This window comes from Coregonus lavaretus (assembly GCF_964263955.1).
Source record: "Coregonus lavaretus genome assembly, contig: HAP1_SCAFFOLD_7028, whole genome shotgun sequence".
Classification (NCBI taxonomy): Eukaryota; Metazoa; Chordata; class Actinopteri; order Salmoniformes; family Salmonidae; genus Coregonus; species Coregonus lavaretus.
In genome coordinates this window covers 10,480-29,240 of record NW_028161670.1, presented here as the reverse complement: position 1 = coordinate 29,240, position 18,761 = coordinate 10,480, and the positions used below count along the sequence as shown (strand labels likewise).

The window sequence follows — 18,761 nt, the reverse complement described above, 5'->3', positions numbered from 1 at the left end:
ACCAGCGTGCAAAGGGTTAAGAAGCTAGTCAATGCTCCTCTGTCAGAGAGGTGAGCCAATCAGCGTTCAGTGTGTCCTGAGCTCGAGAGAGATGCAGGAGGGTCGGTAGCGTACGAAAACAAAATTGTAAACTCTGAGAATAAGGTCGGTGGCTAGATAAATGTGTTTGGCTTGATCCGTTTTGCATGGTACTTTTGTACAGCATGTGTTCTCTGCATTGATAACTGACCTCTTATGTCGTGAGCTTTGTTACCGTGACAGTAATGTACAAGGACTGAAGGAGGAGTGGTGTTTTTGGCTGGCTTGCGGTGACGCATAGCTAGATCATCGCTAGCCAGAACGTTACTACCCAGCAGTAGAGTAGACTTTGTCGGCCCATCAAATTAAGGCGTAACACAATGTGCTGGCTTCAATTAGGCTTGCATTTGGGATTATTCGCTATTGGGAATTATGTAGAGATTGATGTCGATTTAATCTAAGTACAAAGAAGGCTGACCCTGAACTGTACTGTAAACAATATGGCAAATGTGTAGCAGTCAGGCCTAGCCAGGGATAGGCCGTGGTCACTGGTCATAGACTGGAGGTCTGAGTGGTATTTCAACTAGTACCGGGTGGTTCTCTGCAGTTCAGCCGTGCCTGGGTCTCTTTCGACCGGCCAGAGCAGTGGCATGCATTGCCCCATCGCTACAAATAGCTAGATTAAAGCGTTAATCAGCAGTAGCAACAATAAGAAAGCGAAATCCCGGCCCCTGTTTCGGTAAAAAGCTGAGGGTTAGGGCTGGAGAAATGTAACCACTCTCAAATTCATAAAGAGAGCAATGGATGCAAGGACTAACCATCCATGATATAAAAATAATATCTTTAACTATGTTTTGGGGCTATATAGTGTTTGCTTACATTCACTTTGTTTACAAACATTGGAGTAAAACAAGCTTATATTTTGGGTTTTGATGGGGTATGACAGTTGAGGCATTTATAAGTTATATTCTTTGTTAGAAATTGCGTAATTCAAATCTGGTATTGGAATAAGAATCAAGAGATATTCAATCCAAGCTTAATTTATTATATGCCAATCAAATATATTATTACCAAATTATAATCTTCTTCACAACTTTCACAGTACTATAAATTACCCTCAACTTAGTAAAATAAACTATCTTAAAGTCCTCCTCTCATGCCTTTAGAATGTACTAGTGTGGATGATTAATTAACACCAGAAGGTTAAAACAGAGTTCAGAGGCAATTGAAATTATTCAACGAACTGTTCCATCCCATAGTGAACATAAAATTCACTGTGTGTGCTCCTCTAAGACCTATCACCCTTGACCTGCTGAAACCCCCCCCCCCCCCCCCCCCAAATTGAAACAACAAGGCTTATAAACATCATACTAGGTGTGTTGTTTTTTGTTTGAAAAACCCAATTTGAAAAACAACAACCACAAATAGCCAGGCCTTAATTTGGTAGCTCACTTTTATGACCTAAATACTGCCTAACTTCACTACTGCTCCCCTAGCCCTTGGCAACATTCCAACGAGATGAGCTAATCTCTTTCTCCTGGTTATAATCTAAAGATGGGAGTACACACAAAACATGATACAGATATCCCCAGTCTTAACCCATCAATAATTGTTTGTATCAATCTAATTCCTCATAACTAATCTATAAAACCACTCAAAATTCCTCGAGTATACAATGATTATTTAATTGATTACCCTAACTCTGCTACATGTGATCTCATCTCAAATGATCCATTATCAATTATTTGTTCAACCCCCTAGGAAAATCTGTCTCCCCTTCTATTGTTCCTGTCCCCCCTGTAAATGTCATATTTGAGTTTTTAGCCAATACAATCACGGTTACATCAAATGTTCCCTCATTTAATGGTATTTTCTTCCTAATATAACTTCCCTAAATGAGATTAAATCCCCTGCCTTCCTCTACTATCCTTATATCATTACTGGATCAATGATAATAATTGTAATAACTATTTCACATTAAATTGTGCCTTTTTTTGATAATGTTATAATTGTAGCCTACTCCATCACTTTAGTTTAAAATATAAGTTTATGTAACAAATCCATAACCCACCACAGGCTGGCGCTATTCCCCCATCACAACAGCCAATGTCACTTGCATCCACGTAACCAAAATACATTATCGTTCTTAATTGTACCAAAAGTGATCAATAGTGATCAATAGCGCCGCGCCAACAACCGAGAGGTCGCCGGTTCCAATCCCCGAGCCGACCAGGCGAAAAATCTGCCGATGTGCCCTCGAGCAAGGCACTCAACCCCAATCGCTCCTGCAAGTCGCTCTGGACAAGAGCGTCTGCCAAATCACCAAAAATGCAAATGTAAATATTCTCTACTTTCTCACCCATCTCATCCCTCGTCAGAAACCCACATGCACCTCTCAAATAATCACCCCGTGGTGTTCCCAGCCAACTCCCAGTCTGTCCTGGCTCCAAAAGCCACACTTTCGCTCTCTCCAGCCCCTCCCCTCGCAACTCTCTCTTCAGCTTTCGGTGGGAGCAGGCTCTTTTGAAGAGCTGTTTTTCGTTTTAGTGTTCCCAATATTCTGCCGTTATTTAAAGTACTTTAGTCTATTTATTTAAATCAAATCATTCCCACCTAATTAGTTAAAGTTGGTGCATATTTATATTTCAACGATAAACCGAATTATTTCAGTCTAATTGTTTAACCAGTATTTTTGCAGGGTCAAACATCAAACGCCACAGTTCAATCATATCAGCTCAAACGTTTCAGTTCAGTCACACTAGTCATTCATCACTTTAGCTTTATGTTCCCAATTGTTATTAACGGGTTATATGGTTTAAGCAACCACAAACCCAACAGTTATTCCCAAATTATACAGTTTGGACAGCCACAGACGTTTTAATTCCCAATTAGTTTTCTATCAAGGTATACAGGTTTATCATTCACACTCTCATGCATACGACAACACTCGCACTGTCTAACTTTTAAAGTACCTCCTATGAGCCTTCAGTCATAGCGTCGCACTATCTAATCTATTTTAAACTACCTCCTATGAGCCTTCAGTCATAGCGTCGCACTATCTAATCTATTTTAAAGTACCTCCTATGAGCCTTCAGTCATAGCGTCGCACTATCTAATCTACTTTAAAGTGCCTCCTATGAGCCTCAGTCATAGCGTCGCACTCCCATGGGTTTAACCATCACAATTATCAAACATTTGCATAGTATATTATGAAATCGAAATAGTATACTGTAATCGTTATTTATAGTACAATAGGGTTCACTTACATCAAACAGGTGTTTCACAAAATTAATTTGGATAAAGCCAATATGCAGAACTTTAGTTATTTAACAATGGGTGTCTGCTTACCAGTGTTTTTAGAAGCCCGGGCACTTTGTGAAACACACAGTTCGATGACAGTGATGTCCAATAGGCTGGGTGAATTCCAGCGAAGTTCCGCCACCAGATCACGTCGGGGTCACCAATTGTTAGAAATTGCGTAATTCAAATCTGGTATTGGAATAAGAATCAAGAGATCTTCAATCCAAGCTTAATTTATTATATGCAAAATGTATGTATGATAAGTATGAAGGTTCGTATATACGGGTCCACTGAAATACCACGCAGGGCACTCAGAGAACTAAACCATTGTTTACAGGTTATTTCTCAAATACTCTGACAGAGAGTTCCCACCTCTTCTGTTGGCCAATCAGAGTAAAGGACTGAGTGTGGTTTAGACTTTACTCAGCCAATCCGTTGGTGCACGGGTTAGTCCCACCCCTTGGTGCTCCACCTTTCCCAGGCATAAGTTGCTATCATAATAACCTGCGGAGTCAGCACCCAAAAGACACCCCTCCAATCTGTACTCCATGTACCCACGTTCAAGGACGGTTTCACAGACAACAAAGAGAGAGTGTTCGTATCTGTAAGAAATACAAGTCTTATCTGTCCTACCCCTAACGTTCCTTACATGAATCACAGCCTGTTATGTGAAACAATTTATATCAGTATAGTACAAACCTATGCTCCTCATTAATGCATTCCTTCTAAGTTATTCATCACATACAGATCCAATTATGAGAAAAATAGAACCCAACATCTTCAATAATCAATTGGTACATATCATGAATTTAGCAACTACTGATTGCCCCTTTAATTGTTGTGTAATTTTTGTATTTTTTTGTATTTTATTAGGATCCCCATTAGCTGTTACAATAGGGGTCCTAATCTAGGAGGCGGAAAGGGCAGAGAGAGGGATAGCCGTTGCAGAGAATCTAGTTCAGTAGGACAAGATCGGGCTTTCAGTAGTGAGCAAATGTCAGATCCGCTTGACAGGACTATATATAGTTTGTCAGGCAAACTAGGGGTTGCTGACCCCTGTAGATGTGCAAGGCTCTTTTATGGAGCAACAAAGCCTGGCAGGCAACTAGCCGTGGCTAACCCCTGTAGAGCACTGGTTCTCAAACCTCTCCTCGGGAACTTCAGCCATTCCATGTATTTGATCTATTCCATAGCTAGCACGCCTGATTCAACTTGTCAACTAATCATCAAGCCCTTGTATAGGTGAATCAGGTGAGCTAGTTTAGAGCTCCAACTAAATTGTGAAATGTCTGGAGTGAAGTTTGAGAACCACTGCTGTAGAGGTGCAAGGCTCTTTTATGGAGCAACCTAGTGCCAGTCTGTCACACTAGTCAGATACAGTAGTGGAATGCAGTGTTCCATTGTTCCAGTGCAACCTCCCTCAAAGCATACTAAAGCCTCAGCCAAGAGGCTCAGACCTCTATGGCACAGGAGGTTGCCTTGTAGCAAAGTCACTGGTTCCAGCTCCCTTATTCACCACACAATCAAAATTGGGTTGAAAGATAAAAGTGCTTGACTTGATCCGTTATGTTATATGCATGTCACTTTTGTTTGTATCGATCTGTAATGGTACCTTTGTTGAGAGCTCTGTTACTACGAGGCAGTAATTTATGTACACTGAATGAATTAGAGGAGTGTACACAATCAAAATGACATAATCAGCCGTGGCTGTGTTGACTGAATGATACAGACGATACAGGCTACATTTTTTCCCGTAGGTGTGTGTGTGTTGGTGGAACTCTGAGAGTGTGTGCGCCCAGAGCGCGCCACCATGCCCGTGACATCACAGCTTTTCCGAGGCTTCCCTCGAGCGAGGCTCTGGGGTTCCTCCCTGTTCCCATGCCAACGCCAGCCCCCCTGCTGCCCCTCCTCGTCGCAGCCTAACCCCACATGGCCGTCAACCATGCCCGTGCGTGGCTATAGGAGGACCCCTGATCTCCACAGCTACAATCTCACCCCCCCACAGGTCAACTCAATCCTCAAGGCCAACGAGTACAGCTTCAAGGTAGGGGCGGACGACACACAACGAGTACAGCTTCACGATTACGCTGAGACCATAAGAATATGAGTGTGTGCTTTGGTTCTAGGTTCCAGAGTTTGATGGTAAGAACGTGTCGTCGGTAATGGGGTTCGACAGTAACCAGCTGCCTGCCAACGCACCCATCGAGGACCGGCGCAGCGCTGCCACCTGTCTGCAGACGCGGGGGTTGCTGCTGGGAGTGTTCGACGGCCATGCAGGCTGCGCCTGTGCTCAGGTAGAGTTTCTGCTGTCATTGTGTATAATCACCAAGCTAGTTTTCATGTGCAGTTAAAACATCTACCTCTCTCTTTTTCTCAGGCGTTGAGTGAGAGGTTGTTCTACTACATAGCCATGTCGTTGATGCCCCATGAGACCCTGTGTGAGCTGGAGTCGGCAGTAGAGGCAGGCAGACCCCTGAGCCCCATCCTGCAGTGGCACAAACACCCCAACGACTACTTCACCAGGGAGGCACAGACTATGTACTTCAACAGCCTCAGAACCTACTGGCAGGAACTCATAGACCTCAGCAGGTACACACACTCGCATCAAGTCATAGACCTCAACAGGCATGTGGTAATGAGGATGCATCAGTAATGTTATTAAACATGGGTCATTATTCAGTGTTGGAGTTGATTGTATGTGATTGTGTTCCCAGTCCAGGGGAGAGCCTAGGGCCCAGAGAGGCATTGCTGAGTGCCTTTAAGAGACTGGACAGTGACCTGTCTCTGGAGGCTCAGGTGGGAGACCCTGTTCTATCCCCTTGACTTCTATCCTCCATCCATCGACGTCTCTGTGTTACCATAGTATCCAGCCCTGGGTATAAATGTGTAGTGCTGAGCCCTGTGTTGTGTTGTCCAGGTGGGAGATGCCAATTCCTTCCTCCACTACTGGGTTCTGAGAGTGGCCTTCTCAGGAGCGACTGCCTGTGTAGCTCACATTGATGGATCCGACCTGTACGTACTCTAGTCCACACCCATGGATCTCTCTCTGTTGGCTCTCATATGTACTACCTGGTCTCGATCTGTCTGCTCCATCTGGCTCTGACTGTGTGAATGTGGCTGTGTAGGTATGTAGCGAACACGGGCGACGGCCGGGCGGTGCTAGGGGTCCAGGAGAAGGATGGCTCGTTCAGCGCTCACACGCTCTCCAATGACCACAACGCCCAGAATGAGAACGAGGTGGCCCGCATCCAGGGGGAGCACCCCCCCGCTGAGAAGAAGACTGTCATACGACAGGTCAGTACCGTTGCACATCCATGTAAAAAAAAAAAAAAACATATCCCCTATCTCTTTCTCTCCCTCTGTCAGGACCGGTTGTTAGGCCTGCTGATGCCGTTCCGTGCGTTTGGAGATGTGAAGTTCAAGTGGAGCATTGACTTGCAGCGAGGTGTGTTGGAGTCAGGACCAGACCAGCTCCATGACAACGAACACACCAAGTTCATCCCCCCCAACTACCACACCCCTCCCTACCTCACGGCCGAGCCTGAGATCACACACCACAGCCTCCGACCTCAGGACCACTTCCTGGTGAGAGACAAAGCATTGGTCAATTGATTGATTGACCAATTCATGATTTCATTCATTCATTGGTTGATAAGACATTGTTGTCTTTTCTTTAACAGAAACTTGCATTGTGTTCCATTTAAAACGTACAGTGGCTTGCGAAAGTATTCACCCCCCTTGGCATTTTTCCTATTTTGTTGCCTTACAACCTGGAATTAAAATAGATTTTTGGGGGGGTTTGTATCATTTGATTTACACAACATGCCTACCACTTTGAAGATGCAAAATACTTTTTGGGGTGAAACCAAGATGAAATAAGACAAAAAATAGAACTTGAGCGTGCATAACTATTCACTAGTCAATACTTTGTAGAGCCACCTTTTGCAGCAATTACAGTTGCAAGTCTCTTGGGGTATGTCTCTATACGCTTGGCACATCTAGCCACTGGGATTTTTGCCCATTCTCAAAGGCAAAACTGCTCCAGCTCCTTCAAGTTGGATGGGTTCTGCTGGTGTACAGCAACCTTTAAGTCATACCACAGATTCTCAATTGGATTGAGGTCTGGGCTTTGAGGTCTAGGCCATTCCAAGACATTTAAATGTTTCCCTTTAAACCACTCGAGTGTTGCTTTAGCAGTATGCTTAGGGTCATTGTCCTGCTGGAAGGTGAACCTCCGTCCCAGTCTCAAATCTCTAGAAGACTGATGGCGTAACACAGGTTTCCCTCAATAATTTCCCTGTATTTAGCACCATCCATCATTCCTTCAATTCTGACCAGTTTCCCAGTCCCTACCAATGAAAAACATCCCCACAGCATGATGCTGCCACCACCATGCTTCACTGTGGGGATGGTGTTCTTGGGGTGATGAGAAGTGTTGGGTTTGCGCCAGACATAGCGTTTTCCTTGATGGCCAAAAAGCTCAATTTTAGTCTCATCTGACCAGAGTACATTCTTCCATATGTTTGGGGAGTCTCCCACATGCCTTTTGGCGAACACCAAACGTGTTTGCTTATTTTTTTCTTTAAGCAATGGCTTTTTTCTGGCCACTCTTCCGTAAAGCCCAGCTCTGTGGAGTGTACGGCTTAAAGTGGTCCTATGGACAGATACTCCAATCTCCGCTGTGGAGCTTTGCAGCTCCTTCAGGGTTATCTTTGGTCTCTTTGTTGCCTCTCTGATTAATGCCCTACTTGCCTGGTCCATGAGTTTTGGTGGGCAGCGCTCTCTTGGCAGGTTTGCTGTGGTACCATATTCTTTCCATTTTTTAATAATGGATTTAATGGTGCTCCGTGGGATGTTCAAAGTTTCTGATATTATTTTATAACCCAACCCTGATCTGTACTTCTCCACAACTTTGTCCCTGACCTATTTGAGGAGCTCCTTGGTCTTCATGGTGCCGCTTGCTTGGTGGTGCCCCTTGCTTAGTGGTGCCCCTTGCTTAGTGGTGTTGCAGACTCTAGGGCCTTTCAGAACAGGTGTGTGTATATATACTGAGATCATGTGACGGATCATGTGACACTTAGGTTGCACACAGGTGGACTTTATTTAACTAATTATGTGACTTCTGAAGGTGATTGGTTGCACCAGATCTTATTTAGGGGCTTCATAGCAAAGGGGGTGAATACATATGCACGCACCACTTTTCCGTTATTAATTTTTTTGAATTTTTTGAAACTTTCACTATTTTGTGTATGTCCAGTACATGAAATCCCAATAAAAATCTATTTAAATTACAGGTTGTATTGCAAAACAATTTTGAAAAACGCCAAGGGGGATGAATACTTTTGCAAGGCACTGTACCTATATCTGAAGTTATATCGTTATATAGAAGTTTCCTTTTATTAACTAGAGATCTTTGTCTCTCCTCCTGCAGGTGCTGGGTACAGACGGGCTGTGGGAGACGCTCCACCGACAGGAGGTGGTCCGGATCGTAGGGGAGTATCTAACGGGGGTCCACCAGCGTCAGCCCCTCACCGTGGGCGGCTACCATGTCACCCTGGGACAGATGCAGGGGCTGCTGGCTGAGAGGAAGGCCCGCGCCTCCTTGGCATTCCAGGACCAGAATGCTGCCACCCACCTGATTCGCCACGCGGTGGGCAACAATGAGTTTGGAGCAGTGGACCACGAAACTCTGTCCAAGATGTTGTCTCTGCCTGAGGAACTGGCCCGCATGTACCGCGACGACATCACCATCATCATCACACAGTTCAACCCCCACGTGGTTGGACACCAGCGCCAAGGGGGGGAGTCCTGAGCCAGCTCAGCCTATCAGAGGGGAATGCGGACATGAACAGGAAGTTTACTTTTTAGGAGGAAAAACACTGATGTGAGGACTGGGTCTTGCTACAGACACACGGTTAAGACCTAATCTTTATTTTACCAAACACACACAAAACATACTGTTGATGGACTAACCTTGCAGAGGGAGGACTGCCTACCTGTGGACTCCTTATTTTAGGATTGTTATTGAAGAAGAAGTGTGTGTATGTGCACATGTGAGCACACAGTCCTGGTCATGTGGATTGTTGAAATGCTTGCTGAAACTGATCACAAGTTGGCTCTTTTCTGAGTTTTGTGGCCTTGTGTGTGTATGAAGCCTTTAAATGATATTTGATCAAGCTCTCTGCAGCATTCTGCTTCTCTGCACTGAAAATGTCACAGTCTCTGCCCATAGGAAACTTTCATTTGTGCCAAAAGAGTTTGCTGTGTTATAACTATGTTGTCTGAGCATTGCGCTAATGATGCAGTGGCAGCCTTTGTGTTTGTTCAATCTGGCCTGTCTACTCCTCTACAAACATCCCTCCCTCTCCCATATCACAGATTCTGTGCTGTGCAGTTGCAGCATCTGTCCTGCTCTAGAGCTGCAACTGGCCTCCATCCTGGCACTACCACATGGCTCTGCTGTTACATAGTAGGGCTCTCTGTCTGTCTCTGTTCTGTCATTGGATGGATCAGTGTCCTTTTATACTTGTTACAGACGGACAGCCAAGAGCACCCAGGCACACTTCTTGTTGTCTTATATTTTGAATAATGATTTCAAACATTGACTGTTTTGTCAACCTTCGAGAGGAATAGCTGCCTGTGTCTAAAGCAGATTTTAGCAGATTTTATTGCTCTGCTTTATTGAGAAGGAGACAGACGGCGTCACTAAGATAGGAACCATTTTCCTAGAACAGTCACCAACCCAGGTCCTGGACAGCTATGTAGTGTGCAGGCTTTAGTTCCAGCACTAACACATCTATCACAACTACTCATCCAAAGGAATCAGGTGTGTTATGCGCTGAGTGTGTCTGAGAGATTCTACAGCAGACTGAGGGAGGGGTGGTATTCTGTAGAGAGGGGTGTGTGTTCAGATGCTTGTTTTTTAGGGTTGCGAGGTATACATGTTTCAAAGGAATATAGTGGTTAAACCACTCTTTCTCACTCTCTTTTGTGTTTTTTGACTGTTATACGCTCATACAGGGGATATGGTATACTAATGTGATCATGGTTTGGTGTATACATTTACATTTTAGTCATTTAGCAGACGCTCTTATCCAGAGCGACTTACAGGAGCAATTAGGGTTAAGTGCCTTGCTCAAGGGCACATCGACAGATTTTTCACCTAGTCGGCTCGGGGATTAGAACCAGCGACCTTTCGGTTACTGGCGCAACGCTCTTAACCACTAAGCTACCTGCCGCCCCATGGGGTGTATTGAAGCAAAGGAGGAAAGAAAGAAACTGAATCATTGCTAGCCTGGGGGTGCCAGATCTCTGTCTGCTGTAACCATATAATTAGGAATTAGAACTGTAACCAGCTCCTCTGTCATGTTCATGCCAAACCTCCAGGAGTGACTAAAACAGACTGGCTTAGTCATTGTTGGTAGGACACTAACCATGGTGATGTGACTGTAGGCTTTTATAGGCCAAATGAAGGGTGTGTATAATATGAGGTTGTATATCTTCTGGTGGTGTATATTTAGGAGAGGAGAGAATGTAAAGCTGAAGGTGGCTCTGTCTGTCTGGACGCTGGCTGAATACTTGAAGGTTATTTATGCAGCTTTTAATATGTCACAGGTATTTATCCACAATTATATGAGATGTGACTGATATGTATGTACAGTATCTTTAACTGTTTGGGCTTGAGACTGTGTAAAGTGTTTTGTATTTGGAATGTTTTAATAAAACACTAACTACACACAATGGCTACTGCACATGTTCGATTTTGTTCAGCCTGTCTGTAAGTATTGCTGCCTGGTTGTGCTGTTCTGCAGTGCCTCTGTCTTTAACTCTCTCCTGTCACACCACTGGAATTTGGTCAGACCAGACTGTGTGCCTGCGGAGCTCTCAGAAGGTCAAGGCAGACTGAGTCCATTCCAGAGTCCAGAGGTCAGCCAGCGAGGTTTCAAGTTACACTGGTGTGTATTTGTGTGTGTTTAGGTCATGGTCATTTCTCTGACAGATTCTCCTAGTCACACGCGGCAACAGTGACCAAGGCAATACACAGTTCAGCTCACCCTCTCCCTCGATGTACTCTGCAGAGAACACTCCCCAACAACAACCCCCTATTGTTGTTTAGCTCTGGAGTAGGCTTAATCTGTGTCCCTGTCTGCCTGAAACAGACTTATCTTCTAGTTTGTGTAGTTGGATCAGACATCAGTAGTCCGTGTTGGCTACTTAGAGAGCAAGGAGAGTCCATGTAATGTAACCAGTCTGGTTCATATTAGAGTCCATGTAATGTAACCAGTCTGGTTCATATTAGAGTCCATGTAATGTAACCAGTCTGGTTCATATTAGAGTCCATGTAATGTAACCAGTCTGGTTCATATTAGAATCCATGTAATGTAACCAGTCTGGTTCATATTATGTTCACGCGTACGCTGCACTCGTTCTGTGGTCTAGGCAGTCAGAAACTCAGACGTGTCCATCGTCAGCCACTAGATGGCCCTAGTAGTCAGAGAACAGAACCTTATTGTAAGATCCCTTTAACAGAAATATTACATTTAAATTTACGTCATTTAGCAGACGCTCTTATCCAGAGCGACTTACACATTGGTGCATTCACCTTATAGCCAGTGGGATAACCACTTTACAATATGTTTTTTTTGGGGGGTGGGGTAAGGGGGGATAGAAGGATTACATTATCCTATCCCAGGTATTCCTTAAAGAGGTGGGGTTTCAAGTGTCTCCGGAAGGTGGTGAGTGACTCCGCTGTCCTGGCGTCGTGAGGGAGCTTGTTCCACTATTGGGGTGCCAGAGCAGTGAACAGTTTTGACTGGGCTGAGCGGGAACTGTGCTTCCGCAGAGGTAGGGGGGCCAGCAGGCCAGAGGTGGATGAACGCAATGCCCTCGTTTGGGTGTAGGGACTGATCAGAGCCTGAAGATACGGAGGTGCCGTTCCCCTCACAGCTCCGTAGGCAAGCACCATGGTCTTGTAGCAGATGCGAGCTTCAACATTTTACATTTTACATTTTAGTCATTTAGCAGACGCTCTTATCCAGAGCGACTTACAGTTAGTGAATACATGTATATTTTTTTTATACTGGCCCCCCGTGGGAATCGAACCCACAACCCTGCCGTTGCAAACGCCATGCTCTATCAACTGAGCTACATCCCTGCCGGCCATTCCCTCCCCTACCCTGGACGACGCTGGGCCAATTGTGTGCCGCCCATGAGTCTCCCGGTCGCGGCCGGCTGCGACAGAGCCTGGATTCGAACCAGGATCTCTAGTGGCACAGTTAGCACTGCGATGCAGTGCCTTAGACCACTGCGCCACTCAGGAGACTGGAAGCCAGTGGAGTGTGCGGAGGAGCGGGGTGACGTGAGATAACTTGGGAAGGTTGAAAACCAGATGGGCTGCGGCATTCTGGATGAGTTGTAGGGGTTTAATGGCACAGGCAGGGAGCCCAGCCAACAGCGAGTTGCAGTAATCCAGATGGGAGATGACAAGTGCCTGGATTAGGACCTGTGCCGCTTCCTGTGTAAGGCAGGGTCGTACTCTCCGAATGTTGTAGAGCATGAACCTACAGGATCGGGTCACCGCCTTGATGTTAGTGGAGAACGACAGGGTGTTGTCCAGGGTCACGCCAAGGCTCTTTGCACTCTGGGAGGAGGACACAACAGAGTTGTCAACCGTGATGGCGAGATCATGGAACGGGCAGTCCTTCCCCGGGAGGAAGAGCAGCTCCGTCTTGCCGAGGTTCAGCTTGAGGTGGTGATCCGTCATCCACACTGATATGTCTGCCAGACATGCAGAGATGCGATTCGCCACCTGGTTATCAGAAGGGGGAAAGGAGAAGATTAGTTGTGTGTCATCTGCGTAGCAATGATAGGAGAGGCCATGTGAGGATATGACAGAGCCAAGTGACTTGGTGTATAGCAAGAATAGGAGAGGGCCTAGAACTGAGCCCTGGGGGACACCAGTGGTGAGAGCACGTGGTGCGGAGACAGATTCTCGCCCAACTCGGAGAGGGTGGAGAGGAGGATCTGATGGTTTACAGTATCAAAGGTAGCAGACAGGTCTAGAAGAACAAGAGCAGAGGAGAGAGAGTTAGCTTTAGCAGTGCGGAGAGCCTCTGTGACACAGAGAAGAGCAGTCTCTGTTGAATGACCAGTCTTGAAACCTGACTGGTTTGGATCAAGAAGGTCATTCTGAGAGAGATAGCAAGAGAGTTGGCTAAAGACGGCACTCTCAAGAATTTTGGAGAGAAAAGAAAGAAGGGATACTGGTCTGTAGTTGTTGACATCGGAGGGATCGAGTGTAGGTTTTTTGAGAAGGGGTGCAACTCTCGCTCTCTTGAAGACGGAAGGGACATAGCCAGCGGTCAAGAATGAGTTGATGAGCGAGGTGAGGAAAGGGAGAAGGTCTCCGGAAATGGTCTGGAGAAGAGAGGAGGGGATAGGGTCAAGCGGGCAGGTTGTTGGGTGGCCGGCCATCACAAGTCGCAAGATTTCATCTGGAAAGAGAGGGGAGAAAGAAGTCAAAGCATAGGGTAGGGCAGTGTGAGCAGGACCAGCAGTGTCATTTGACTTAACAAACGAGGATCGGATGTCGTCAACCTTCTTTTCAAAATGGTTGACAAAGTCATCCACAGAGAGGGAGGAGGGGGGTGAGGGGGAGGAGGATTCAGTAGGGAGGAGAAGGTGGCAAAGAGGTTAGAGGCAGATGCTTGGAATTTAGAGTGGTAGAAAGTAGCTTTAGCAGCAGAAACAGATGAAGAAAATGTAGAGAGGAGGGAGTGAAAAGATGCCAGGTCCACAGGGAGTCTAGTTTTCCTCCATTTCCGCTCGGCTGCCCGGAGCCCTGTTCTGTGAGCTCGCAATGAGTCATCAAGCCACGGAGCAGGAGGGGAGGACCGAGCCGGCTGGGATGATAGGGGACATAGAGAGTCAAAGGATGCAGAAAGGGAGGAGAGGAGGGTTGAGGAGGCAGAATCAGGAGATTGGAGGGAGAAGAATTGAGCAGAGGGAAGAGATGATAGGATGGAAGAGGAGAGAGTAGCGGGAGAGAGAGAGCGAAGGTTGCGACGGCGCATTACCCTCTGAATAGGGGCAGAGTGAGTAGTGTTGGAGGAGAGCGAGAGAGAAAAGGATACAAAGTAGTGGTCGGAGACATGGAGGGGAGTTGCAGTGAGATTAGTAGAAGAACAGCAGGTCAAGCGTATTGCCTGCCTTGTGAGTAGGGGAGGACGGTGAGAGGGTGAAGTCAAAAGAGGAGAGGAGTGGAAAGAAGGAGGCAGAGAGAAATGAGTCAAAGGTAGACGTAGGGAGGTTAAATGTCACGCCCTGGCTCTGGGGACACTGTTATGTTGAGCCAGGGTGTGTAGATCTTTGTATTCTATTTCATGTTGGGAGTTCTAGTTTGCTTATTTCTATGTTGGCCTGAGTGACTCCCAATCAGAGGCAACGAGTGTCAGCTGTCAGCTGGTTGTCTCTGATTGGGAGCCATATTTAAACTGTCTGTTTTTCCCGTTGTGTTTGTGGGTTCTTGTTCTAGTTGGTTTATGTTAGACCGTTGACTGTCACGTTATCGTTTTTGTTCGTGTTTCCTTCAGTGTTAATAAATATGTTTGCATTCAACGCTGCGCATTGGTCCTCTGTTCCCGACGATCGTGACATTAAAGTCACCCAGAACTGTGAGGGGTGAGCCATCCTCAGGAAAGGAACTTATCAAGGCGTCAAGCTCATTGATGAACTCTCCAAGGGAACCTGGAGGGCGATAAATGATAAGGATGTTAAGCTTGAATGGCCTAGTGACTGTGACAGCATGGAATTCAAATGAGGAGATAGACATATGGGTCAGGGGAAAAAGAGAGAATGTCCACTTGGGAGAGATGAGGATTCCTGTGCCACCACCCCACTGACAGATGCTCTCGGGGTATGCGAGAACACATGGTCAGACGAGGAGAGAGCAGTAGGAGTAGCAGTGTTTTCAGTGGTAATCCATGTTTCCGTCAGCGCCAAGAAGTCGAGGGACTGGAGGGTAGCATAGGCTGAGATGAACTCTGCCTTGTTGGCCGCAGAACGGCAGTTCCAGAGGCTGCCGGAGACCTGGAACTCCACGTGGGTCGTGCGCGCAGGGACCACCAGGTTAGATTGGCAGCAGCCACGCGGTGTGAGGCATTTGTATAGCCTGTGCGGAGAGGAGAGAACAGGGATAGACAGACACATAGTTGACAGGCTACAGAAAATGGCTACAATAATGCAAAGGAGATCGGAATGAAATTAACTAAACATCTGGGAAAGCGAGAGAGCGGGGCCTCCCTCACTTACGTTTCACTGAAACACCCAAATATAACTCTCCCAACTTCCACCTCAGAAACTATAATTGTTGTAAAATATGACTGAGACATCCGTATGCATGCATTTGTGTTTAATGTATTTGATTTATGCTCTCTCTGAGGCCTGTAGTAAACTCCACCCCCACACTGAGAGGTAAACTGTGGCGTTACTTAATGTCTCCAGTAAGGCAGAGGAGAGACACAGTGACCTCTAGGCAGGATTGTTATTCTCTAGGTTTTACTGTCCTTAGTTACTAATCTATGTGTTTGGGTGTCTAGACCTGTGTTTGATAGTGGACATTTGTGTGTTTAGTTTGTGTGTGTGTTTGATAGAATCAGTGGGTATTGTGTTTTATCATTCTCAGCATGTCTTACTGGCATAATGAGTGTATTTCTGAAGTCAAGTAAGGTTGTGTTTGGAAGGAGGGTACTTTATGGGCTATTTTGTTTATGCTGGTGTTATTGGACTGTGTTGTTACATGTTTATGCTGGTGTTATTGGACTGTGTTGTTACATGTTTATGCTGGTGTTATTGGACTGTGTTGTTACATGTTTATGCTGGTGTTATTGGAATGTGTTGTTACATGTTTATGCTGGTGTTATTGGACTGTGTTGTTACACGTTTCTGCTGGTGTTATTTAAATTGTGTTGTTACATGTTTATGCTGGTGTTATTGGAATGTGTCTTTACATGTTTATGCTGGTGTTATTGAAATGTGTTGTTACATGTTTATGCTGGTGTTATTGAAATGTGTTGTTACATGTTTGTGCTGGTGTTATTTAAATGTGTTGTTACATGTTTATGCTGGTGTTATTGGACTGTGTTGTTACATGTTTATGCTGGTGTTATTGAAATCTGTTGTTACATGTTTATGCTGGTGTTATTTAAATGTGTTGTTACATATTTATGCTGGTGTTATTGGAATGTGTTGTTACATGTTTATGCTGGTGTTATTGAAATGTGTTGTTACATGTTTATGCTGGTGTTATTGAAATGTGTTGTTACATGTTTATGCTGGTGTTATTGGACTGTGTTGTTACATGTTTATGCTGGTGTTATTGGACTGTGTTGTTACATGTTTATGCTGGTGTTATTGGAATGTGTTGTTACATGTTTATGCTGGTGTTATTGGAATGTGTTGTTACATGTTTATGCTGGTGTTATTGGACTGTGTTGTTACATGTTTATGCTGGTGTTATTGGACTGTGTTGTTATATGTTTATGCTGGTGTTATTGGACTGTGTTGTTACATGTTTATGCTGGTGTTATTGGACTGTGTTGTTACATGTTTATGCTGGTGTTATTGGAATGTGTCTTTACATGTTTATGCTGGTGTTATTGGAATGTGTTGTTACATCGACAACGTCGTCCCCACAGTGATCGTATGTACCCCAACCAGAAGCCATGGTTTACAGGCAACATCCGCACTGAGCAATCACTCTACGACCCCCAACGAGCCATCAAACAGGCAAAGCATCAATACAGGACTAAGATCGAATCCTGCTACGCCGGCTCCGACGCTCGACAGATGTGGCAGGGCTTGCAAACTATCACAGATTATGAAGGGAAACCCAGCCGCGTGCTGCCCAGCGTCAGGAGCGTAGCAGATGAGCTAAATGCCTTTTATGCTCGCTTCGAGGCAAGCAACACTGAACCATCCATGAGAGCACCAGTTGTTCCGGACGACTGTGTGATTTTGCTCTCTGTAGCCGAAGTGAGTAAGAGCTTTAAACAGGTTAACATTCACAAGGCCAGATGGAATATCAGGATGCGTACTCAGAGCATGCACTGACCAGCTGGAAAGTGTTTTCAATGACATTTTCAACCTATCTCGACCCGGTCTGTACCAACAAGAATGCTGTTCATTGACTGCAGCTCAGCATTCAACACCATAGTCCCCTGCACGCTCATCACCCTGGGACTGAACACCTCCCTCTGAAACTGGATCCTGGACTTCCTGACGGGCCGCCCCCAGGCGGTGAAAGTAGGCAACAACACATCCTCCACGCTGACCATCAACACGGGGGCCCTTCAGTGGTGTGTGCTTAATCCCTTCCTGTACTCCCTGTTCACTCACGACTGCGTGGCCATGCACGACTCCAACACCATCATCAAGTTTGCTGACAAACTTGATGGTGGTAGCACTGATTACAGATGACGATGAGGCAGCCTATAGGGAGGAGATCAGAGTGTGGTGCCAGGATAACAACCTCTCCCTCAATGTCAGCAAGACAAAGGAGCTGATCATGGACTACAGGAAACGGAAGGCCGAGCTCGCCCCCATCCACATCAATGGGGCTGTAGTGGAGCTGGTCCAGAGCTTCAAGTTCCTCGGTGTCCACATCACTAAGGAATTAACATGGTCCACACACACCCACACAGTTGTGATGAGGGCACGACAGCGCCTCTTCCCCCTCAGGAGGCTGAAAACATTTGGCATGGGCCCTCAGATACTCACAGCTGCACCATTGAGAGCATCTTGACTGGCTGCATCACCGCTTGGTATGGCAACTGCAAGGCACCCGACCGCAAGGCACTACAGAGGGTGGTGAGTACGGCCCAGTACATCACTGGGGCCGAGCTCCCTGCCATCCAGGACCTCTATACCAGGCAGTGTCAGAGGAAGGCCCAAAAATTGTCAAAGACTCCAGCCACCCAAGCCATAGACTGTTCTCTCTGCTACCCCACAGCAAGAGGTACCAGTGCACCAAGTCTGGAACCAACAGGACCCTGAACAGCTTCTACTCCCAAGCCATAAGACTGCTAAACAAGACTGCTAAATAGCTAATCAAATGGCTACCCGGACTACCTGCATTGACCCTTTTTTGCACTAACTTTCTTGCACTGACTCTATGCACACACACTGGACTCTAACCACACAGCCATACACACACACATAACACGCGCACACATGCATACTGACGCCACACACACTCACACACACAAAGACTTTCAAACTCACCACATATGCTGTTGCTACTGTCTATTATCTATCCTGTTGCCTAGTCACTTTACCCCTATCTATATGTATATATCTACTCCTGCACATCGAATCTGTACTGGTAATCCCTGTATATAGCCATGTTATTTTGACTTGTTATTCATTTATCCCTCGTGTCACTATTA

At 45.8% G+C, this 18,761-nt stretch overlaps 1 protein-coding gene across 1 annotated transcript; it reads left to right on the top strand.

The window, feature by feature from the left end:
- Positions 1-68: 68 nt before the first annotated feature.
- LOC311120229 (pyruvate dehydrogenase [acetyl-transferring]-phosphatase 1, mitochondrial-like) lies at positions 69-11,056 on the top strand. The gene is made up of 9 exons (XM_084194840.1): positions 69-144; positions 5,076-5,362; positions 5,445-5,612; positions 5,696-5,907; positions 6,033-6,114; positions 6,236-6,330; positions 6,444-6,612; positions 6,685-6,903; positions 8,750-11,056. The coding sequence occupies exons 2-9, from the start codon at positions 5,129-5,131 to the stop codon at positions 9,128-9,130; spliced, it is 1,560 nt and encodes a 519-aa protein (XP_084050966.1). The 5' UTR covers positions 69-144; positions 5,076-5,128; the 3' UTR covers positions 9,131-11,056.
- The last annotated feature ends 7,705 nt before the right edge of the window (positions 11,057-18,761 follow it).

Coding starts and splice junctions, on each gene's coding strand:
- LOC311120229 (XM_084194840.1), top strand. CDS start 5,129: ATGCCCGTGACATCACAGCTTTTCCGAGGCTTCCCTCGAGCGAGGCTC. Junction 5,613..5,695: donor CAGGCTGCGCCTGTGCTCAG/GTAGAGTTTCTG, acceptor TCTTTTTCTCAG/GCGTTGAGTGAGAGGTTGTT. Junction 6,331..6,443: donor CACATTGATGGATCCGACCT/GTACGTACTCTA, acceptor GTGGCTGTGTAG/GTATGTAGCGAACACGGGCG.